General features: G+C 34.3%; 1 protein-coding gene across 1 annotated transcript; it reads left to right on the top strand.

Annotated features, from left to right (window-relative positions):
* Positions 1–8876: 8876 nt before the first annotated feature.
* On the top strand, positions 8877–13495 carry LOC136821178 (uncharacterized). Its single transcript, XM_067077410.1, has 4 exons — positions 8877–9193; positions 10075–10274; positions 10834–11025; positions 13050–13495. Exons 1-3 carry the CDS (start codon positions 8912–8914, stop codon positions 10943–10945), a joined length of 594 nt encoding a protein of 197 aa, XP_066933511.1. The 5' UTR covers positions 8877–8911; the 3' UTR covers positions 10946–11025; positions 13050–13495.
* The last annotated feature ends 6403 nt before the right edge of the window (positions 13496–19898 follow it).

Here is a 19898-nt window from a genome sequence, read left to right as displayed (position 1 = left end):
AAACTCGGACCCCATCTAAATTTAAGAGAAAACCCGGACCCTACCCAAATTTACGAGAAAACCCGGACACCATCCGTGTCATGTGTTCTTTAGCTTAATCAAGGCCGAAAACTACAGTATTGTTGTCAAGATACTGCAACATCATTCGACGTCACTAACATTTAACTGTCTCTTGGGAAAACATGATAAATTCATAAATGTCAGTTGAAAGACAATGCTCGCAATGATTTCATGCATCGCAAGAAAAGTGTATTGGCAAAAATCATGAGCATTTAATTTGTTGGATTTCAGGGGCGTATCTAGGATTCTAAGGATACCAATCAAAAAAGATTGAGTTACATATAGTGATTCAGCTATATATAGTGTATAAGCCCACCAATATTTGAATTTCGACCCTCTAGATTGGCTGAAACAGCCACTTTTTTATGCCCAATGTACCATGAACAAGAGATAAAGAATTAAAATCTATTCCAATTAAACACAAAATGAAGCTGGTAAAACTAAGATGGTTTTTTGGGTTAAAGTGTTTTAAGAACCTAAAAAAGAGTGGCCTCTAAAATATGGAAAAAATGAAGGAGAAGGAAAGAGAAAGAAGGAGTATAACATTGGCAATTCATTATATCAATGACATGTTGGACGGCGAAAAAGAATGCGGCTATTATGTTTTGATTTTTCCCGACACGTTTCGGACTCTGTCCGTTCTCAAGGGAATGATGTTTCTATAGAAAAAAAGTGTTTTTATACAAAACAATTTGACGTCAAATTGAACAATTACGTCATTTTAGGCAATTTCGGCTTGAAAATGGGCTGGTGTAAATGGGGCCATCTGATAAGTTGAATTTGGTCTAAAATGAACGTGTAAATTAGACTTAGGCGCTCGATTGGAGAAGATTGAGCTCTTGGTTCAATCCATGAGATGTGAGGGTTCTCAGATCTTTGATCCAGAAGTTTTCTCTCTGTAGTATTATCATTTTCATTATTTCTATATCTCTCCCGTTGATCTGTTCGATGATGGTGAACTTTGCGTCTCTGTTGAAATCGTGGTTAGTTTGGTGGAAATGTTTACACGCTGGGATTGTCTCTTGCCGTGGTCTGTATGCATTATTTCTATGGTTATTGAGTCTTTGATTGAATTGGGTCTCGCTTTTTCCAATATATCGGATGTGACATTTGTTGAATTCCAGGAGGTAGATGATACGAGTGCTTTTGCAGTTAACGTTGTGGAAAATCTTGTATGTCCTATTGGTTTGTTGGCTGGTGAAGGTTGATGCTGACATCATTTGTTTACAGCAAAGGTTTCCTGTCCTTGTTAAGCAAGGCTGGCACTTTCCTTTCAGTTTTTGTTGTTTTCTTGAGATTTTGCTATTGGATATTGATGTTAGTCCAAGTAGATCTTTCAATAACAATATCATAACTATCATGAATTTTTTTAAAGAACTTTTTGAACTTTACACAACCAAGAGAAAAATGATTGCAAAATAATATAATAGCACACAAAAGTAAACATAAAAAATATACAAAACTCGATCGTGATAATAGCAATAACAATACAATATTTAATAACTGTCTTAAATTTTGGAATATAATTTTGATTCTTATTATGTCCAATTTATTTATCTTATTGCTGCCAAAAGGTGACTTAGATAATTTCAAGCAGATTAATAATAATAGCCTTTTGCCTTCTGAAATGAAAATGTAGAGAAAAAGAACAAAGCAATTTTAGTCAGACTGCTCAAGAAAAGAGTATTTCATTAAAAAATTAATTTTAGTTCAATGTCCAACTAGAATTTGTACGGAAGCTGAAATCTCTATAGTTGGTTCATATTGAAATTGTAGTCTAGCCCCATTCTGGTGTCTTGTTTGCAAGTGTTTGCCAAATCAAGCAGGGAATCCTCGGAAAACAGGGGTAAAAAGCCCCCAATATGTCATCAAAAACTCATCTGTACATAATGCAGCATGTTTTATGTTTGATATCAAAATTCAGTTGTCACGTCATAAAATTTGTGCTATATACATTATCATTTGCATTGGTAATTACATGTCAAAATCAAACAAATCAAGATGTACTTTTCAGAGAGGATTTACATGGCAAATATTGATCTCCAGTTTACAGGGAAAATTTTGAATCCAAATCTTCCAAGAAACTAAATGTTAGGTACACATCATAAATTTCATTGAATTATTCCATTATTTTGTTTCCTATAAGTTAATATTGTTTTCACTCGTCTTATTAGCAGACTTTATAAGCGTTTACAAAGATTTTGTACCAACCACTTGAAGGTGCAAAATAAACCATTGATCTATTGGACATTATGATGGTAACTAACCTGAAAGTATATTATGGAAATGGGAATTACGATCTTTGCAAGCTACACCTACATTAACAAATACAAAACACAAACAACAAAATTTAAGTCAAATGACAACTGGACAACCAATGAAATTAATCTTATATAATACCCCGGCTGACTGGGTAACAGCCAACCGCAATGCTTCATGAGCCAATCTACTAACTCCTTGGGTTTTTTTGGTTCTGAGAATATAACTTACAATTCAGGAAAAGTTCTGCACACGTGCGAGACATTTAAGTGTATCCGTCAAAGAATTGTTGCCCACAAAATGGAGAGAAATGGAACTGTACAGGCATTTCAATTTGGAAGAGAACTAAAACAAAAAAGAGAAATCATTTTTAAGATTGTCGTGCAGTTTTTATGGCCAGTATTTGACTGGCAGATGCTGGCCCGCAAACTAAACGTAGTCAAATACAATCTGTTTGCGCACCTCAAAATAAGTGTGCCAAAAACCCACACAGTTCATTCTCTCCCCAGAAAAATTTTTAAACCGACCAAAATATATTAAAAACATTACAGGGTGTCATGGTCAGAATCACAAATTTTCACTGTAATTTGTTCTCTTAATTCAAAATAAAATCACAATAGATTGGTTTGTCCCTTTGCCTGTTAAATTGCCACAAATTCATCTCCTGTCAACCTTCATAGCCAGAGTAAACTGACAACATTGAGTGATTGGTCAAACAAACAGTAACTACCTACGTACCCCGATTGATCAAACAAACAAACAAACAAAATTGTGAAATTCTAACTCAACTGAAGTTATTAAGAATAGATTCTAATCGATAACTAATCTATACATTAACATTGATTACTGTAACCAGTGTCTAATATCGTCAGCCCACATTGGAGGAAGGAAAAGAGAAAAATATCACATGGCAGAATTGCTGTTAGAAATTTTACAACAAAAGCATATTAACCACCAAACCACCTGACAAGAGCAAAACATGTTATTGTCGCAACAAAGATTCCTGCCCGTCGAAAGGTAACTGCTTACAAGAACAAGTTATTTATCAATGTACCATTACTTCAAAGAAAAGTGAGGAAGAAGCAAAGTACATTGGGCTTACCGAAAACAGCTTTAAAACACGTTGGAACCAACACAATTTTACGTTCAGACATGAAGATAAGGCAAATTCGACTGAATTATCGAAACACATCTGGAGCCTCCAAAAACAAGACATTCAACCCATAGTATCATGGGAAATAATCGATCATGCTCGACCATTTGCAATTCTAAACAAAAACTCTCAAATAAAAGATCCGAACTGATTTCCACACGTGTAGGCACGTTAATAAACATTTGTTGAAAAGCATAAAAAGTGTCCCAACGGAGACTATAGTTTTTATCGCCAAATTTGTCATAGTTGCTTTTAATCATTTTTTACGATTTTTTACGTTTTTTTCCACACTTTTCCACACTTCAAATCTGTACATAAGACGGTTTTTTTGAAATGTTTTTAGAATGTTTTTACACATCTGATGATTGCAATAAGCATGAAACTTCAAGTAATGTATTTTTTAACCTTGTGAATTTTCGAAAGATATAATTTATGATTCGCTCTACGAAGTATTGAGCACTATTTTAATGGTTGTCCAACCAAAATGCTAGACTTTTTATCAATTTCTTTTAAATAATTGAGATACTAACAAAAGAATTCATTTTCAAAAAGCTATTCTGCAAACTTTGTGTCTTTCTCTTCACTTCCAATCTCTCAATTTGGGTGACAGAATTAAAACGTCGACATTAGACCATGTCACGGTAGTTATCGATCAAAATCGATAATTGATATTATTGATTACAACCGCCTGGTTACCACAGCAACCAATCTGGAAAAAAGAAAACATGCACGCCAGATGTTTTTTTGAGCAAAACTTTGGGCTAAGCCTGTGAAATGCAAAAGTCTATGCCGGATATCTATCGATCATACATGCCTTACTTTCTAGACTGTCATAGCGACCCTCGTAATTTTTGAAAATTAGGTACCCCACCCCGACCTGGGTATATCATTGGGTGTATAATAATAAAGTACCACTGCAGGCAAAAGAATTTTAAATTAGAAGAGACTTTGGAGATTCTAGAGTCTTATAAAAAGTTATATGGGGTGTTAGCTAGTCTAGTGTTATGCTAGGCGGGAGTTACTTGAAAACTGAAGTATGATCCATTGATATGCTTATTAGGTATTGATTGGTTCACTCTATCGATGAAAGCCAGCAGCTAGAGAAAAAGATTTGTGGAGAGAATGGAACAGATTAGCTAACAAAGTAAGGCCCAGAAGTAACTAATTTCACATTCTTCTCAATTCAAATTTCTAGGCATAAACAGAAAGTTAAAAAGTGTCTACCTACCTTCTTCTTTATATAGATTGAAGTTTCCAAAACTTTTCAGGAATACAACCACAGTTCCTTGCATACATCTGATACATACCCCTACTAACCACTAACCAGCAACAGAAGAACAACAAAAAAATGCACTTGTGCATATGCAGTCAAAAAATGTTTTTTACTTCGTCAATTTTACAGACTTATAGCACCCTATAGTCCACTGCATAAAGCCGCGTTAAACAACTGCACTTAGCTTGCCTAGCCCAGATTCATTTCTTGGAATTTTCTCTACGAGAAAAATTAGGAGGGGTCCGGGTTTTCTCGAAAAATTATGAGGGGTCCGGGTTTTCGTAAAAGTCCGGGGTCCAGGTTTTCTCGGGGTCCAGGGTCCGGTCCGGATCCGGATTACACAGTACGCCGAACTACGCTGATTTGATGAGAATTTGTTGTAACGAGTGAGAAACTTGTCAACAGATTTTTGAAATTCTTTATTTCCTTCTTGCAAACCTTCAACCACACTGTCATAAAACTGATCAAATCTTTCTTTTATCTTAAACAGTCTTCATTAGAATCCGAAGTGTTATTGATTCCATCATCATCAGAGGCGAGTGTTTCTTCTCCTTGGAAAGCATTTGAGCTGCCCTCCGTATTCGCTCTTTTGATAGAAATTTTGGCAGTAGACTGAGAATGAATAGATTCGTAAAAATGAGAATCGAGAGATGATTCAATGGCAATTTCTGTTAGCCTTTTCTTTTCCTCAGGATCATTTACGGGAAGAAATTTAAAGGAGGTCTCCTTAAACTTCACCCACAGTAAAACTGATACCAGCATGTTGAACCGTTGATTCCTTTAGGACATTCACATCTACCAATCGATGTGTCGACACAATATGTTACTTGAGTGTTTTGCCTGCTAGCAACAGTGTAAAGCTTGTCTGCAACCCTACGAACATTTTCAGTTAAATTGTAGTCATCTGAAAAAAGAGAAGAAAAGACATTAAGGGTAATTAGTCTACAATAATTGCCTATAATCGACCTAAAGGTATCATGTTTACATGGACAACCTGTATAAACACCTAGTTAGTATCTCATTGCAAATATGGGTCTATAGAATAATTGCTGGTTTTCCGATTTTGACGAATTTTCTTTTCTTCTGTCCTTGAGTTTGCTAACACCTATTACATCGTCAAAGCTTATATTTATGTGAAATCTAGCGCCTTTCGATTCTAAATTCTGGGGTATAATCTAAAAGCCTACCTGGTATAACGTATTTGCCTCCGCCATATCGACGACTATATATACCATCAAAAGACCCATCATCAACAACTTTATTTTGAAATATTGCTCAAATTCACTAATAAGCTTGTCTAATAACATGCTGACATTAAACTGGCGTTGACGTTGCAGTATTTCGTCCTTAATGACACCAAATTGTGCTTCGACATAGTTGTTTGTATTGGATCCACGTGTCAAAGAATCTTTACGATAACATATTGCCCATGACTTATCTATTTTCCATAAATCTTCGAAATTGCAAGAAGGATTTCACTCGATCGAATCTAATTCCATGAACTCTTCTAACTTTCCATTCATCTCTTCAATTGTATATGCATAAAGAATAGATCTAAATGATTTCATGATTGCCACCATGTTATTTACTTACACTATGTTCCTTTTCAAATAGTTATCTCCAAACTTGTTGAAACTGATTTTGGCCACGCCCTGTGAAGACAGTTTCTTAGCTCGGTGCAATTATATGTCATTATTATACCAGGACTAGAGGAACCATAGACAGAATTTTCATGCAAGATACTTTTGAATATGGAGAACGCTTCATCTAAAGTTTGCTCCTGTTATCACTCGTTATCAGGACATCAGCCCATAAGGAGATGAAATTTGGTATATAAAGTCTCTTTATAGCAATGTAAAAGTAGGAAAACAAGTCTTTTGATACATCAAACTGTTCACTAGTTATTAAGCACTTTCGTTTTCGAGAGATCCCTCTAAATCGGAATCAAGATAATTCCGGTTAGGAAAGTGCTAGAGACTTGAAGTTTTCACAGAATGTACTTATATTTGTCCTCTAAAGGATAAAAGAAAAAGAAAGCATTTCTTCTCAGTTAATTTCCTAAAGTTTGGCTAAAACAAGGAAATTTCAATCCGATTAATCCAATTAAAAATCGACGTGAGATACCTGAGAAAAAAAGGTAAAAAAACGTTTTTGATTGGGGCAGGAAAACTATTAGCTCTCACCTCAAAAGAAAACATTGAAATTCTTGGACCTCCTCAATGCAATGGAAAGGTAAAAGGATTTCATTTAACGAAAAGACCTACATTTACGCTAAAAGTAATAATAGCAATGATCAAGGATGAACCGTCTTTGTCGTATATCTTATACTCGATACGCATGTTCTCCTTTTCTTTTCTCGATACATGGACAGTATGTGTTCCTGAATTTCTTTGTGGGTTTTCTTTCGAGAATGGATTGTGAATCTCTTGTTCGTTCATATCTTGTGTCATGATGTCAACGATACGTGACTCGTTCAAAGTACAGACCTTTTTCAGTTTGTTTTTTCTTTACCTTCACTTTTAAAGTTTCGTTTGAGAACTTTTCATAAACCCCACCAAATTTACTAGTTTCATTGAAATTGGATAGGTTGCATTCAACTTCAATTTCTGACTGTCCGAATTCATCCAATGAATAATACTTAATTTCATGATTAGTTTATAGCTCTTTAAAAATATCCGCAATCAAATCAGCATCCATCTTCTTTTGTTTTCCTAGCTGTTTAGCATTTTGTTTTGTTGTATCATCTTCACGAACTTGTCCAGATTTCAGTTTGAAAAACAAATTGGTTCGGAAAATTTCTGTGGGAATCAAAAGATTTCTGAAAAGGTCTTCGACCGCTAAAAACATATTTGTTTGAAAAAAATGGCTAAGTTCTACAAGTCTTCGGCCGGTGAAAAAATCTAGGAATTAAAAATCTTAAGGTCTTTGGCCGTTAGCGCAGGTCTTCGGCCGCTAAATCGTGAAGAAATGTAAAATCTGGTCTTTGGGCGCTAAATCAGGTCCGTGTCCACTGACGGAAAAAACATTTGCTGTGACGTCTTCAATCTCCGAAATTGTTTCAAACTACAACGTTTCACCATTCTTTTTTTCTTAGTTTCAGACAAGCGACTTATTTCTGTATGCTTTTCAATCTCTCGCGGAGACAGTGCAACCAAAACCTGGCTGGTTATTCAGTTTATACTTTTCAAGAAGTCCGTAGACTGATGTTCGATTCCATTTTTTCATTAGTGCTCTTTCTATATGCGGTATGCATTCCATCCTTTCTCCTTGTAATCACTCTTTATCACTGCTTATCCTATCTTTATCATCAGAAAATTTAAATTCACGTCGTGACTCCTTTAGATCCCAATTGGAATTAATGCAAAGCCGTTGTTTGCAGTGTAACAGCTTCATTTTTAAAAGAAGACATTACACTGCATTTTCCATCAAAAGAGCTGCAAGTTTAAGCGCAAACATAAAGCTGAAAAAATCTATTAAAAAAATTTTTGACGTTATTTTCTTAACAGATTTAAACGGCGGACTTTTTCTAAAATACAACAACTCTTTCTCAAAATGTTCCACATTTCTGATTTTCAGCATATGTGTAGTGAATAGTCGAAATATTAAGTTTATAAAATTTGGCATTCTTTGTATCAATGATTTTTGCGCTGTTGCCGATTTCATTTACGTTGCGTTTTTGTTGGACCACCTGGTAGCATGCTTATTTGCAGTGAGATAAATCTGTCAGATGGACTTTTACTTTGTTCCTAAGGCGAGCAAAAGGATTACGATGAATCTTTAGCTGTTCTAGCTTCATTATTAATAGCCTTAGTCTGTATGTCTGTTTTCTGTTTGTGTGTCACTTTCGTTTTCGCAAGCAATTTTTTTTGTTCTCGATAAGTTTGTTTTGATTGACAGGTCTGATAAAGCTTGGTTTAGACTTTATTCAGCCTTTGTTTTGAAATTTAAGGCTCATCTACATTTAGTAATTTTAATTTCTGCCCAGACTTGCCTTTTTCTCTCTTCTTTTGTTATTCTTTTCAAAACAAAACAATTTCATTTCATAGAAAAGAAAATTTCAAATAACTGATAACTGATGATGGCGTAAGCTGAAAAGCTTTATATCCAATTTTTCAAATATATTTTACTTAGTTGAGAATGGAATCGAATTATTTGTTGTGAACAAAATGGAACATTTTAATGTTATTTGTTTTATGGTTGCTGATCTATGTTTTGTAAAAGATGTCATCGGGCAGTGTGCTTGTACCTCTTTATATGGCTGTTGTCAATGCCACCAGAAAAATACTGAATGGAAACGCCTGAATCGTATGAAAGAAAATGAGTATAAAACCAAAACAATGAGCGAGTTAAATACAAATGGCGTCAACGCACTTGCAACACTGAGCAAAGAACCTGATCGAGGAAGTTCCAAGTTTACAAAGTTTCAACACAGTCATGCTGGTCAATGGGTATTTCTTTTTATTTTTATTTATGAATTTCTATGAATTATTGCTACATTTTTGGTAGCCTGGATATCCAAGCTCAAAATTTTAGAAAAAACAAAGTTTACCTAACATGCAAAGTTCTAAAATTATAGAGCTTGGTCTCCCTAGAGAATGAAAGTGAAAACCCATGTTTCCTAGCCAACCCAGGGCAGCAAAACAGAAATTAATAAAAAGCAGTCTTCCAAGATCTAAAACTATTAAAAACATCCAAAGATTACACCAAAGTCCATAAAAAAGTTTGCAAGCATTATCATGACCAACCATGTTTTCTTGGAAAATGAACTTGCCTCTGTTTTCTTCTTTTTCATGTTTTCATGTAACAGAAAGCCCTATCTTCACTAGCAACTAGAGGACTATCCTATTTTTGCTTTAGAATTGCTCAACGCCGTGTAGATTGGCCCTTACGGTTTTAGCGAAGTGAGCGCAAGCAAGCGGACTGCATTCTCTTAAAGAGAATGCAAATCGCTTTAGGCAGATCAGGCTGTAAACCAGAACATAAAATATCAATATGGTCTGGATATCCAGGCTACATTTTTGGTGCAGTTTATAACCACTTTGTTCATTTCTAATAATTTAAGACAAATTTGGGTTTCATATGTAAATTATCAAAAAGTTTTGTTGCATATTAAAACATTTCTTTTTTCCCTTTTCTAAATAGTTTAGTAGTTCAAAGATTTAACTTATTCATTCTAATTCAGGTACAAAGTGTATTTTCAATAAAGCATTTGGGTTTATATACTTACGCAATATTCAAATTTTCAAAATAACGCAAGCAAAGTACACTTTTGTTTTTAATGAATTCAATTGTATTTAAACTTATTATTTTTCTCTATCCTTCCCTTCAGACTACAAACCTCTTCAAAGGTTTCACCACTGAGCTTATGCCACCGTGCGGATTGCACCTAATTCTTGCAAATCACCGATACATCGGGAAGTTTCTATTTGATGTTGTTAGCAAACGCAAAATGGAACATTTGATACCTAGTGTGCTCAGGAAGATTGGATGTGGTTATTTAGCTTATCAATTGGAACAGTACCACAAAAGGTCATTTTTTTTCAATTTCTTGACAAATTTCCACATTACACAGTTGACAAAAAAATTGAAATTAATATACTAGATAAAAACTTATTTCTCTGACTGCATGATAGCCAAATTTATTTTTCTACGTTTTGAATCGATTTTTATTCATAACAATATCGTCGCATGAGAAATAAAGAGATTTTTCTCCATTTTCCTTGTTTTGAGATATTAGCATTTAAAAATTTAGAAATGAAAAGACTTATCTCCAGAAAATGGAGATAAATCTTTTTACTTCTCAAAATTGTGAATTTTGTTACCTATTACTTTACATATAAAAAATGAATTTAAGTCTTTTTACTTTGGATTTAGGGCTGTCTTTTATATATAATTTGTTCAAGTCTGCAAACCATTAAAAAATAGAGATAATATCCAAATTTAAGGCCAAAAAGTCAAACCTCATGGATTTAGGTCCGTTTATCTCCAAGAATTTTTTCTGAAGAATATGAATCAATCATTGTCTCATTTTTCGAAAGATTGGAGTTAAGTCTCTTTATTTCTCATGCGACGATATTTTTCTCACCAGCAACAAAAAGCAGTATGATGGGTCCGACAAGTTGAAAATGATCGGCAATGATTGCAAGTTGTTGGAAGAAAACGTGGACGCCTTGTTAGATACATTCATTCGAGCTGAATAAGGTGAAACATGGAAATCCGATTCAACTGTGAAACTCAGACAGATCCTCTCTTTGTACAAGTCATTTGCAGACCTTGCAAGGTTTAAAAAATTGATCAAGATTTTTCATTCTTCCTTTTCTTATTTCCTAGTCTTCAATCAAATATTTTTTGCCTTTTACCTTACCGGATTTTCAACTTTTCAACTATGGAACTTAATTATCAAGAAAAACCATACACGTTTTTTTTTTATAAGGAACCTTAACTTTGCTCTGAGCCTGGAGTTCCTTATTTTTACAGAGAATTTCAGTCTCAAAGTTCCTTATCGAGTTCCTTACTACATAGGAAATTTTGAACTTTTTGCCCCTTGAAAGATCAAAATTTGGTCAAATTAGTCCCAATAAGGTACATTATTTTCAAATCCACTTATTCTCAGCCTGAGCAGTTCCTTAACAATTCCTTATTTTTTGAACCATTTTCAGCCTCGAGTTCCTTATAAACGTGTTCCTTATAAAAAAAAACGTGTATTTCCTTAGTTAATATTCATCGTTACCATTACTTTTTGTAACATTTGTCAGAAAATAGCATTTTAACTACTGATTTTATGTACAACCGATGGATTTATTAAAGAAAAAAATGCTTAAAGGGACCCCTCGCTTGTTTGTGATCTTTAGGAAATCAAACTATATTGGCCCAAAAACCCCTAACAACATATTTAAAGAACATAAAATTTACTGCTAGTTCCTGTAGAGATATCGAAAAATTCCTTTGAAAACAGTATGGCGTCTCCGTCTGACTGAAACCAACACAACCGGGGCTCATTGGGAGTTCTGAAGCCGATAAGGATTCTCCTTAAACCCGCAACTCGACTCCAAGCAAATCCACTTATTCTCAGCCTGAGCAGTTCCTTAACAATTCCTTATTTTTTGAACCATTTTCAGCCTCGAGTTCCTTATAAACGTGTTCCTTATAAAAAAAAACGTGTATTTCCTTAGTTAATATTCATCGTTACCATTACTTTTTGTAACATTTGTCAGAAAATAGCATTTTAACTACTGATTTTATGTACAACCGATGGATTTATTAAAGAAAAAAATGCTTAAAGGGACCCCTCGCTTGTTTGTGATCTTTAGGAAATCAAACTATATTGGCCCAAAAACCCCTAACAACATATTTAAAGAACATAAAATTTACTGCTAGTTCCTGTAGAGATATCGAAAAATTCCTTTGAAAACAGTATGGCGTCTCCGTCTGACTGAAACCAACACAACCGGGGCTCATTGGGAGTTCTGAAGCCGATAAGGATTCTCCTTAAACCCGCAACTCGACTCCAAGCAAATCCACTTATTCTCAGCCTGAGCAGTTCCTTAACAATTCCTTATTTTTTGAACCATTTTCAGCCTCGAGTTCCTTATAAACGTGTTCCTTATAAAAAAAAAACGTGTATTTCCTTAGTTAATATTCATCGTTACCATTACTTTTTGTAACATTTGTCAGAAAATAGCATTTTTAACTACTGATTTTATGTACAACCGATGGATTTATTAAAGAAAAAAATGCTTAAAGGGACCCCTCGCTTGTTTGTGATCTTTAGGAAATCAAACTATATTGGCCCAAAAACCCCTAACAACATATTTAAAGAACATAAAATTTACTGCTAGTTCCTGTAGAGATATCGAAAAATTCCTTTGAAAACAGTATGGCGTCTCCGTCTGACTGAAACCAACACAACCGGGGCTCATTGGGAGTTCTGAAGCCGATAAGGATTCTCCTTAAACCCGCAACTCGACTCCAAGCAAATAGTTTTACTTAGGAGAAGAGCGCGGATTCTAGACTGTTCGAACCGGAGCTGGCCTCTACACTTGTACTGTAATTTTGCGCCCCATTTGTGTCAACAACTTGGTGCGACAAGAGCGCGAGAAAATTTGAAGGCCTTCAGAAGCCAGTTGAAATTTCTGAAAGTTGAGTGCACATCAAAATTCAAAATTTGTAATTATGGAGCGAAAAAAGAGTTTTGCATGCTAATACTTGGGGAAGTTGCTTTTCATATGATTATGAAGTGAGTGTCTTATTATCATTTTTAAGCGAGGGGTCCCTTTAACATAATTTTTGTTTATTTTACTGCAGATATGTCAGATCTGTTACACCAAACACGGAACGCATAGCAACATTTAACATCAGAGCCGAACAATATTTCAAGAAGTTTGTTTCGAATGCCAGCAGTTCAGCAGTTGACAAGTTACCCTACCTTCACTACTTACGATACCATGTAGGTGACTTAATGAAATTCCATTCCGACTACTTTGGTTTTGGGTATGCTGTCATGCTGGTGAATATTTGAACAAAGTCATCAAAACCAGTGAAATTACTGATACCAACTTGAATAAAAGTAGATTTCACAAAATTATCCATTTGATCCGAGTAAAACAATTAATCTTTACTGACATAATTTTGCGTAAGGTACCATCCATTAAATGTGATGCCTGTAGTGAATTTGGGCACAACCAAAAGAATAAAATTTGTCGAATACACCCAATTCATCCGGAATTTGATGATTTGGAAAAAGAAAACTAATATAAGTAAAAACAAAAATAAAACAAAAGAAAGATTCTTAGAAACTTTCATATAACGTTCAAATTTCTTTGTTATTGATTTTTTATATATTTGGTTATTTTCGTTTATTTGGAGACTATTATTGTTTGGCTTAGGCCTTTTAAACTGCCAAACGCAAAATGGATTTCTCTTTAATATGTACACGCCACGTGAAATTAATTCAGTACTAGTCCTTTTTTCCTGGGTTAGCACTATTTAGCACTTTAGAAAGATCAGACTTCGTCGGGGTTTTTTCCCGACTTGAGGTTTCCATTATTCTTCACTCGAATTTTACACCGGGCGAATCTGACTTGGCCACTGATACAGGGGTGTTTTTATGATACTTTAGTATATGCGAAGTTATATCGACTGGTTTTATTGTAGTAAATTTTCTATTTCTTAGTATTGTTATTCCTCGAATTCTCAGAATTCGTTAGTTTTCCGGTTTGTGTAAACCGCAGGTTACAGGTCACAGGTCAACAAAGTGCAGACCGGAAAAAAGATAATAAGATCATAACATATACATAACATAACATCAATACATAACGGATTAAATTACAAAAAAGTAATACATGTTATTTAGATATTATAAAATGACAATTGAATAGAATAACAACCTAGTGACGCTTACTTACAAAAATATTAACAGAATCATAAAATCTGATGAAAGAAAAGACAAAAACACGAAAAATATTTATAATACAGAATGTGATGTTGATAGTGTGAATGGATATAAAACGGCACCAATCAGAAGCTTGTGAGGTCCCTAAGAGAGTGGTTTTCGAAGGATGAAACTAATTAATCATTCAATTGTTATTTTAATGACTTAATGACAATTTTTGACAAAAATATTGACATAATCACAAAATATCATGTGTTACAAGAGAAAACCACCAAAAATATTTAGCATACCGAATGTGATGATAACAATATGGCTGGATATAAAATTACACCAATCAGAAGCTCGTGAGTTCTCTGAGAAGGTAGTTTTAGAGTGATGTGTTTTATTATATGTAACCATCATATAACATTACAAACATTACAATATGTAATATACCTGTTATACGTATAATATGGTTTCAAATATTTTCTGGTCTGCGTTATACACGGCGCAAGCTGCGAAAGATCGATAAAAGCACATGGTTAAATTTTGATGTTTGAAATGGTTTTATATGGATGAAATTGCTTGAGAATTGTGTTTTTGATAATTTTTTGTGTTTTCCAAACATTTTCCTCTGCAATGACATTGATTAGAGTCAACCTGTCATCACTGACCTGTAACCTGTGACCTGTAACCTGCGGTTTACACAAACCGTTAGTTCTCTGAAAATATTTGTAGTAAATTTTCTATTTCTTAGTATTGTTTTTTTCTTGAATTCTCAGAATTCGTCAGTTTTCTGAAAATATTTTTTTCATCAGTATTCAAAAGATGCAGAACCAATAAAAATATTTCAAGTATGGATTCCGTTTAATTCCCCCCCTTGACCAAAATCTTTTTTTTTATGTACTTAAACGCCACGTTAGTTTGAAGTCTCAGGCTCGAACCCTGAGTGTGGCAATTACCCTGAATGTGGCAATTTTCTTTTAATAGCTTATTCGTTCGGGGCCTATTCATAGAAGCTTAAATTCGACTAGTGATGACTAGATTTTGACCGACATATTGCCTTTGTTGGGTATGAACACCGCTTGCCCTGGCCTGCCTCATTTTTAAACGATAGTGATTAAATTGTACGGGAATTCAAGACATTTTTACAAATACAAAACAATCACTCAGAAATGAATGTGAATTTACTGCAGAAAGTAACGATTTGAAAAAGAGGCAAATGGCATGAGTGACGTAATTTACATAAAGCTCTACCATATCGAGGGGAAAAAGTAGGGGACAACTAAGTCACTTGAGAAGGTTTTAAACATCTCCCAAAAATCCCCATAAAAAGTTTTGTCAAATAAAAAAATTGGGGATTACTTCTGGTCGGGATAAAAAATCAAGAAAACAATTTTGCGGTCGCCCGCGCTTTAAGAGTAGAAATGACCGGGTGGGAAATCTCGTTAAACAGTAATTACTATCCACTATGTGGACTTTTAATGTCATAGGCTTAAAACTTAAAAAGACAAATGAGTAAACATTTTTTTTATACCGTGAAATCTAATAAGTTTCCGGTTTCTACGTTAAGATTCCTATGCTAGTTCACAACGAAAAACGGTTAGGTGAAAAAAAAGAAAAAAGTGAACCAGGCTGACCGTTCATAAATTTGCCCTTTTAACTAATTTCATACTGATTTGCCAGCATGGTGTCACTTTTTGGTGTTCTTTTTTGGCCGGTGAGCCCGGGAAAAATAGCGGAAAGATTCCGGAACAGGGTCAGGAATCTTAACGCAGAAGCCAGAAACTTATTAGATTTTACGGTAAGCAACCAGGTTGCTAAGGCTTATTTGCCAATTTTTTTTCGCTATTTCGTAAAATATTAGATATTCCAAGCATGGCAAACGATATAGCCCCTGACCCAATAGGCCTAAATATATCACGGCTGGGTCACAGTAGATTTTTCAGAAAAATAACCTAATGCTAAGCAACCCCAGCCCTGACCTAAAAATTGGAGTTGCTTATAAAAATAAAATGTGTATTTATAACATTGATCTCCACTTTATTTTGATTATTAAAAACAATTTTTTTGTCCGAAATTGAAAACGGTTTTTTGCCTCAGAAAACAACAGAAAAAGAAAATAAAACTATTTATTTCATTGATAATGTTAAACTCGTTTCTTTTTTAATATATACGAATAGAAAATCTAAAAATCTCATACTGTCATAAACATAGTGTACCTTTCTTTTTTGATAAAACAAATATATCTCGAGGCCAGATCTCTGATCTTCACCATATAAAATAAGAAATATATATCCTCTAGGGTGTCATATGGTAAATAGGATAAAAATCAAACTATATGCAAACAAAATCTTAAAAACTTATCCCCCGTTTATTTCTCCTCAAAAAGCAAATATATATACCAATTCATTGAAGATTGCATGTTTTATTTTAAATAAATAACTTTCTGCTCAAGAGGAAATATATGACAAATATATGACATAATTGTTTTCCTTTTATTGAATAAAGCACTCAAAAATTCAAAGCACCCCTTGTAAGCTATAAGGCAACTTTGCTCCCCTTTCTCCTGTAAAATCGGCAAAAATGAACCGCAAATTTGCTTATGAATGTATTTAATTGAGGAGTAGTATTTTAAAGGTATCTATAAAATTATATAAATTTTTGTAGTACTCTCCATAATTCTTGTTTTTTGCTGATTTGACAGTATTTATCCTAAAGAAACATGAACAGCTGCAGGAAAAATTTGAACAATCATGATAAGTTGATTTTTTCTGGTCTTTAAAAATAGACTTACCTCACTGACAATCAGTGATTCTAGACGAGATAAATCAATTTTAGAGGCCAGGAAAAAAAATTGTTTTTACATTCAACTTTATATTCATGTTCCCTTTTTTGGTGCATTGCTACTAAAGCCATTGCGAAATTCCAAATCATGACTGACTGTTTCAGTAAATTAGATGTTGCGAAAGATACCCGAGAATGATTGAAAATACAAAATAAATACCATCTTTCACGGTATATTAATAATCGCTATGGGGGTACGCGACGTTCTTTTGGATAACTCATTACTCCACAGCAGTTACCTAGAGACAGGATCATTTATCACATTTTTACTGGCTGAGGGCAGATAATTTATGTGGAGTAATTTGTTATTCAATAGTGTTGCATTCATCTAAACAACTCAAAAGAGCAAATCAGCAGAACTCAACCTAATCTATCATAAGCAAAGACTAAATAATATATATATTTCAAAAAGTTAACATAATCAAACTCTTTGTTAGACCTAGATCCAACAACTTTATATAAAATAACTGAAAGAAAGAGTATCATGTGTCATAAAACCAAAATAATTGATAACTTATTTTCAAGGCTCCAAAGTTCCTATCTGATATTTTTGTCAACATAAAGCTGACGTTTTCGTGATTGACAGTGTCATCTATTTTTATGTTGGCAATTTTGCCGTGACAGGCCATTTTCTTATATCAAATTTCTGACGGTTGACATTTTTGGATAAATCTTTTGTGAAGCGCAATGAATTGCGTAAGTCTTCTGGGAAAAAGGCATCATCAGAAACTGCAAAAACTTCAAGCATTTGGCCACGTACATATATGAGATCTCCAACGTTAACCTGTCCACTTTTTATTGAAGCAAATGACGTGTCCCTGAAACCGGTTAAGGTACCCTCCCCACGCTTTCGTAAAGGAAACAATTCATCCGGTTCAATACCAGCAGGCACCAGGTCCCTTAAATTGTAGCTTGAGCACCAATTTGGTGTGGTATCGGTGTCTGGATCGAGACCAGCACATGGAATAAAACATTTCATCATGGCATTGTCAACATATTCAATGGTCAAAACCAATTGTCCAGACGTAAAATTGAATGGATTTTTCAACTTTTTCCATGGCGTAACAAGGGAGACATCTTCAGAAGGATGAATTTTAACAGTTCTAGGAAAAATTCTATTGACACTTTAAAGTGTGTCCAAAGTAAACAAGTAAGAAGATCTGGCAAGGTTGGTCTTTGTACTTTTACCAAGTTCTTCATCAGTTAAATTGCTACATAAAACTGACTTGAATACGAGATCATGGACGTCTGGAATGATGATCGTTCGGAAATGAGGATCAAGAGAATTTGATTTCATTCGGTTGGAGCCATGTATTTTTGTCCTACATAACTTTTCAAAAGTTTGTCATTCTGAACGAACCAAGGTTGAAGTTTTCCCTGTAATTCTGTGTTTCTGCTTTGCTTCAGTCGTCTTCACTTCAGCCAGCCACTGCTTTGCACTAAATAGTGAGCGCGGGAAAAGGTTGGAAAACGAAAGTAGAAAATATTTCCGTTTGTATAATTTGCAGAACGTATCTATGCGATATCGAAAGTGAAGATTTATACTTCCGCGCAACAGATTGCCGTGTGATTTTGGGACCAATTTCAGAGACTAACTTTTGAATTTGTACCCCTTTGAGAGACTTTTGCTTTTAAGGAATGAGAAAAGGTACCCTTATGGCTCGCACATACCCGGTACCCATTTTGCCTAAGTACCCCGGGTCAATTTCATATATCCCAGTACCTTTATCTCCCAAAGTTCAAACTTCTTCTCGTTGCCATCGAAAAATAAGTTCTGCCATAGATTGCTGGGCCCATAAACTGTTGATCTGTTAGAGGACATAGCAGTGGAGAACATGATGGATAAGAAATATGGAGACAGTAATTGTACAATATTTTGATAAATATTCTTTCAGCTAACTACGTTTGATGTTGAATTTTAGAGTTCGTAACTAGTGCCCCATGGATAGAACGAGAAAAAAAAAGGCCATTTCACGGTCGCGGTGCATCTTGGGTAATCAGGTCCAAAGTTTGAATTTACCGCCCCGACGATTCGAAAAAAAATCAAAACAAAACAAAAAAAAATTTTTATGGAGTTGCTGACGACGACTAAAAACTTGTAAACAAACTTATTTTGCAAAGTTGGGGAAATGGTGGCTTCTACTGTTTGCTGTCTTTCAGCCTTTTTGAATATTTAGTTAACTTTAAGACCTTCAAAGTGCACTTTGATTGCATAGGTGTTTCTATGTTTTTATGGTTGAAATTGCATCGCTTCTATGAAGTTGCACTTCATTTTATTTACCCTACACCCTTATTATTCCAGGATGTGAACACTTTGAAAATATATCATTTGCTTTATATTTTTAGATTTAAAAATTCAAAACTTTTGAGACGTAAAACAGGTTTGTTTTGAATGCTTGGTATAAATTTTCAACTTTTCTTTACCCTGTCTTAAATTTGGCTAAATTACAATAAAGTGCTTATGATAAAGCAAATGGCATGCTGCTGTTACATCTTACATATTTGCTCTGTAATAAAATTGGAATTTCATACTTACAAGAAGAAGGCAAGAATAAAAGCAGATAGAAATATTTTTGCAAAATAGAACAATGTTTTCGTAAAGCCGGGTCATGATATAGCTATTTTGTATTCTTATGCTAATGAGAGAATGTGCCAATAAAAAGTTTCTTTTCTATGTGATCTCCTAGGTTTTTTCTGTTGTTTTTTTTCAGTTTTTCCCGGTTTTTTTTCTTTCAGTTCCAACTTTTTACATCCCAGGAATTCACCAGTATTTTCAGATTCAATAACAGGAACAGCGAAGAAAACAGTGCTCAATATCAAGTAGAGCTTAAATTCATATTCATATTCATTTGAAGTGAAAATATATGAACTATTTAGATTCAGAATATTTCTGGGATCTAAAAATTTGACTTGATTACTAATTTTGCCCTTCAGGC

This window comes from Clytia hemisphaerica, unplaced genomic scaffold (genome assembly GCF_902728285.1).
Source record: "Clytia hemisphaerica strain Z4C2 unplaced genomic scaffold, Clytia hemisphaerica genome assembly, whole genome shotgun sequence".
Taxonomy (NCBI): Eukaryota; Metazoa; Cnidaria; class Hydrozoa; order Leptothecata; family Clytiidae; genus Clytia; species Clytia hemisphaerica.
The sequence above is the reverse complement of the archived record's forward strand: the minus strand, read 5'-3'. Positions and strand labels throughout refer to the sequence as shown.

Excerpts from the sequence above, each read along its gene's own strand:
- LOC136821178 (XM_067077410.1), top strand. The coding sequence starts at position 8,912 with ATGGAACATTTTAATGTTATTTGTTTTATGGTTGCTGATCTATGTTTT. Across the intron at positions 9,194-10,074 it reads ACAGTCATGCTGGTCAATGG|ACTACAAACCTCTTCAAAGG; the intron begins GTATTTCTTTTT and ends CCTTCCCTTCAG. Across the intron at positions 10,275-10,833 it reads TTGGAACAGTACCACAAAAG|CAACAAAAAGCAGTATGATG; the intron begins GTCATTTTTTTT and ends TTTTCTCACCAG.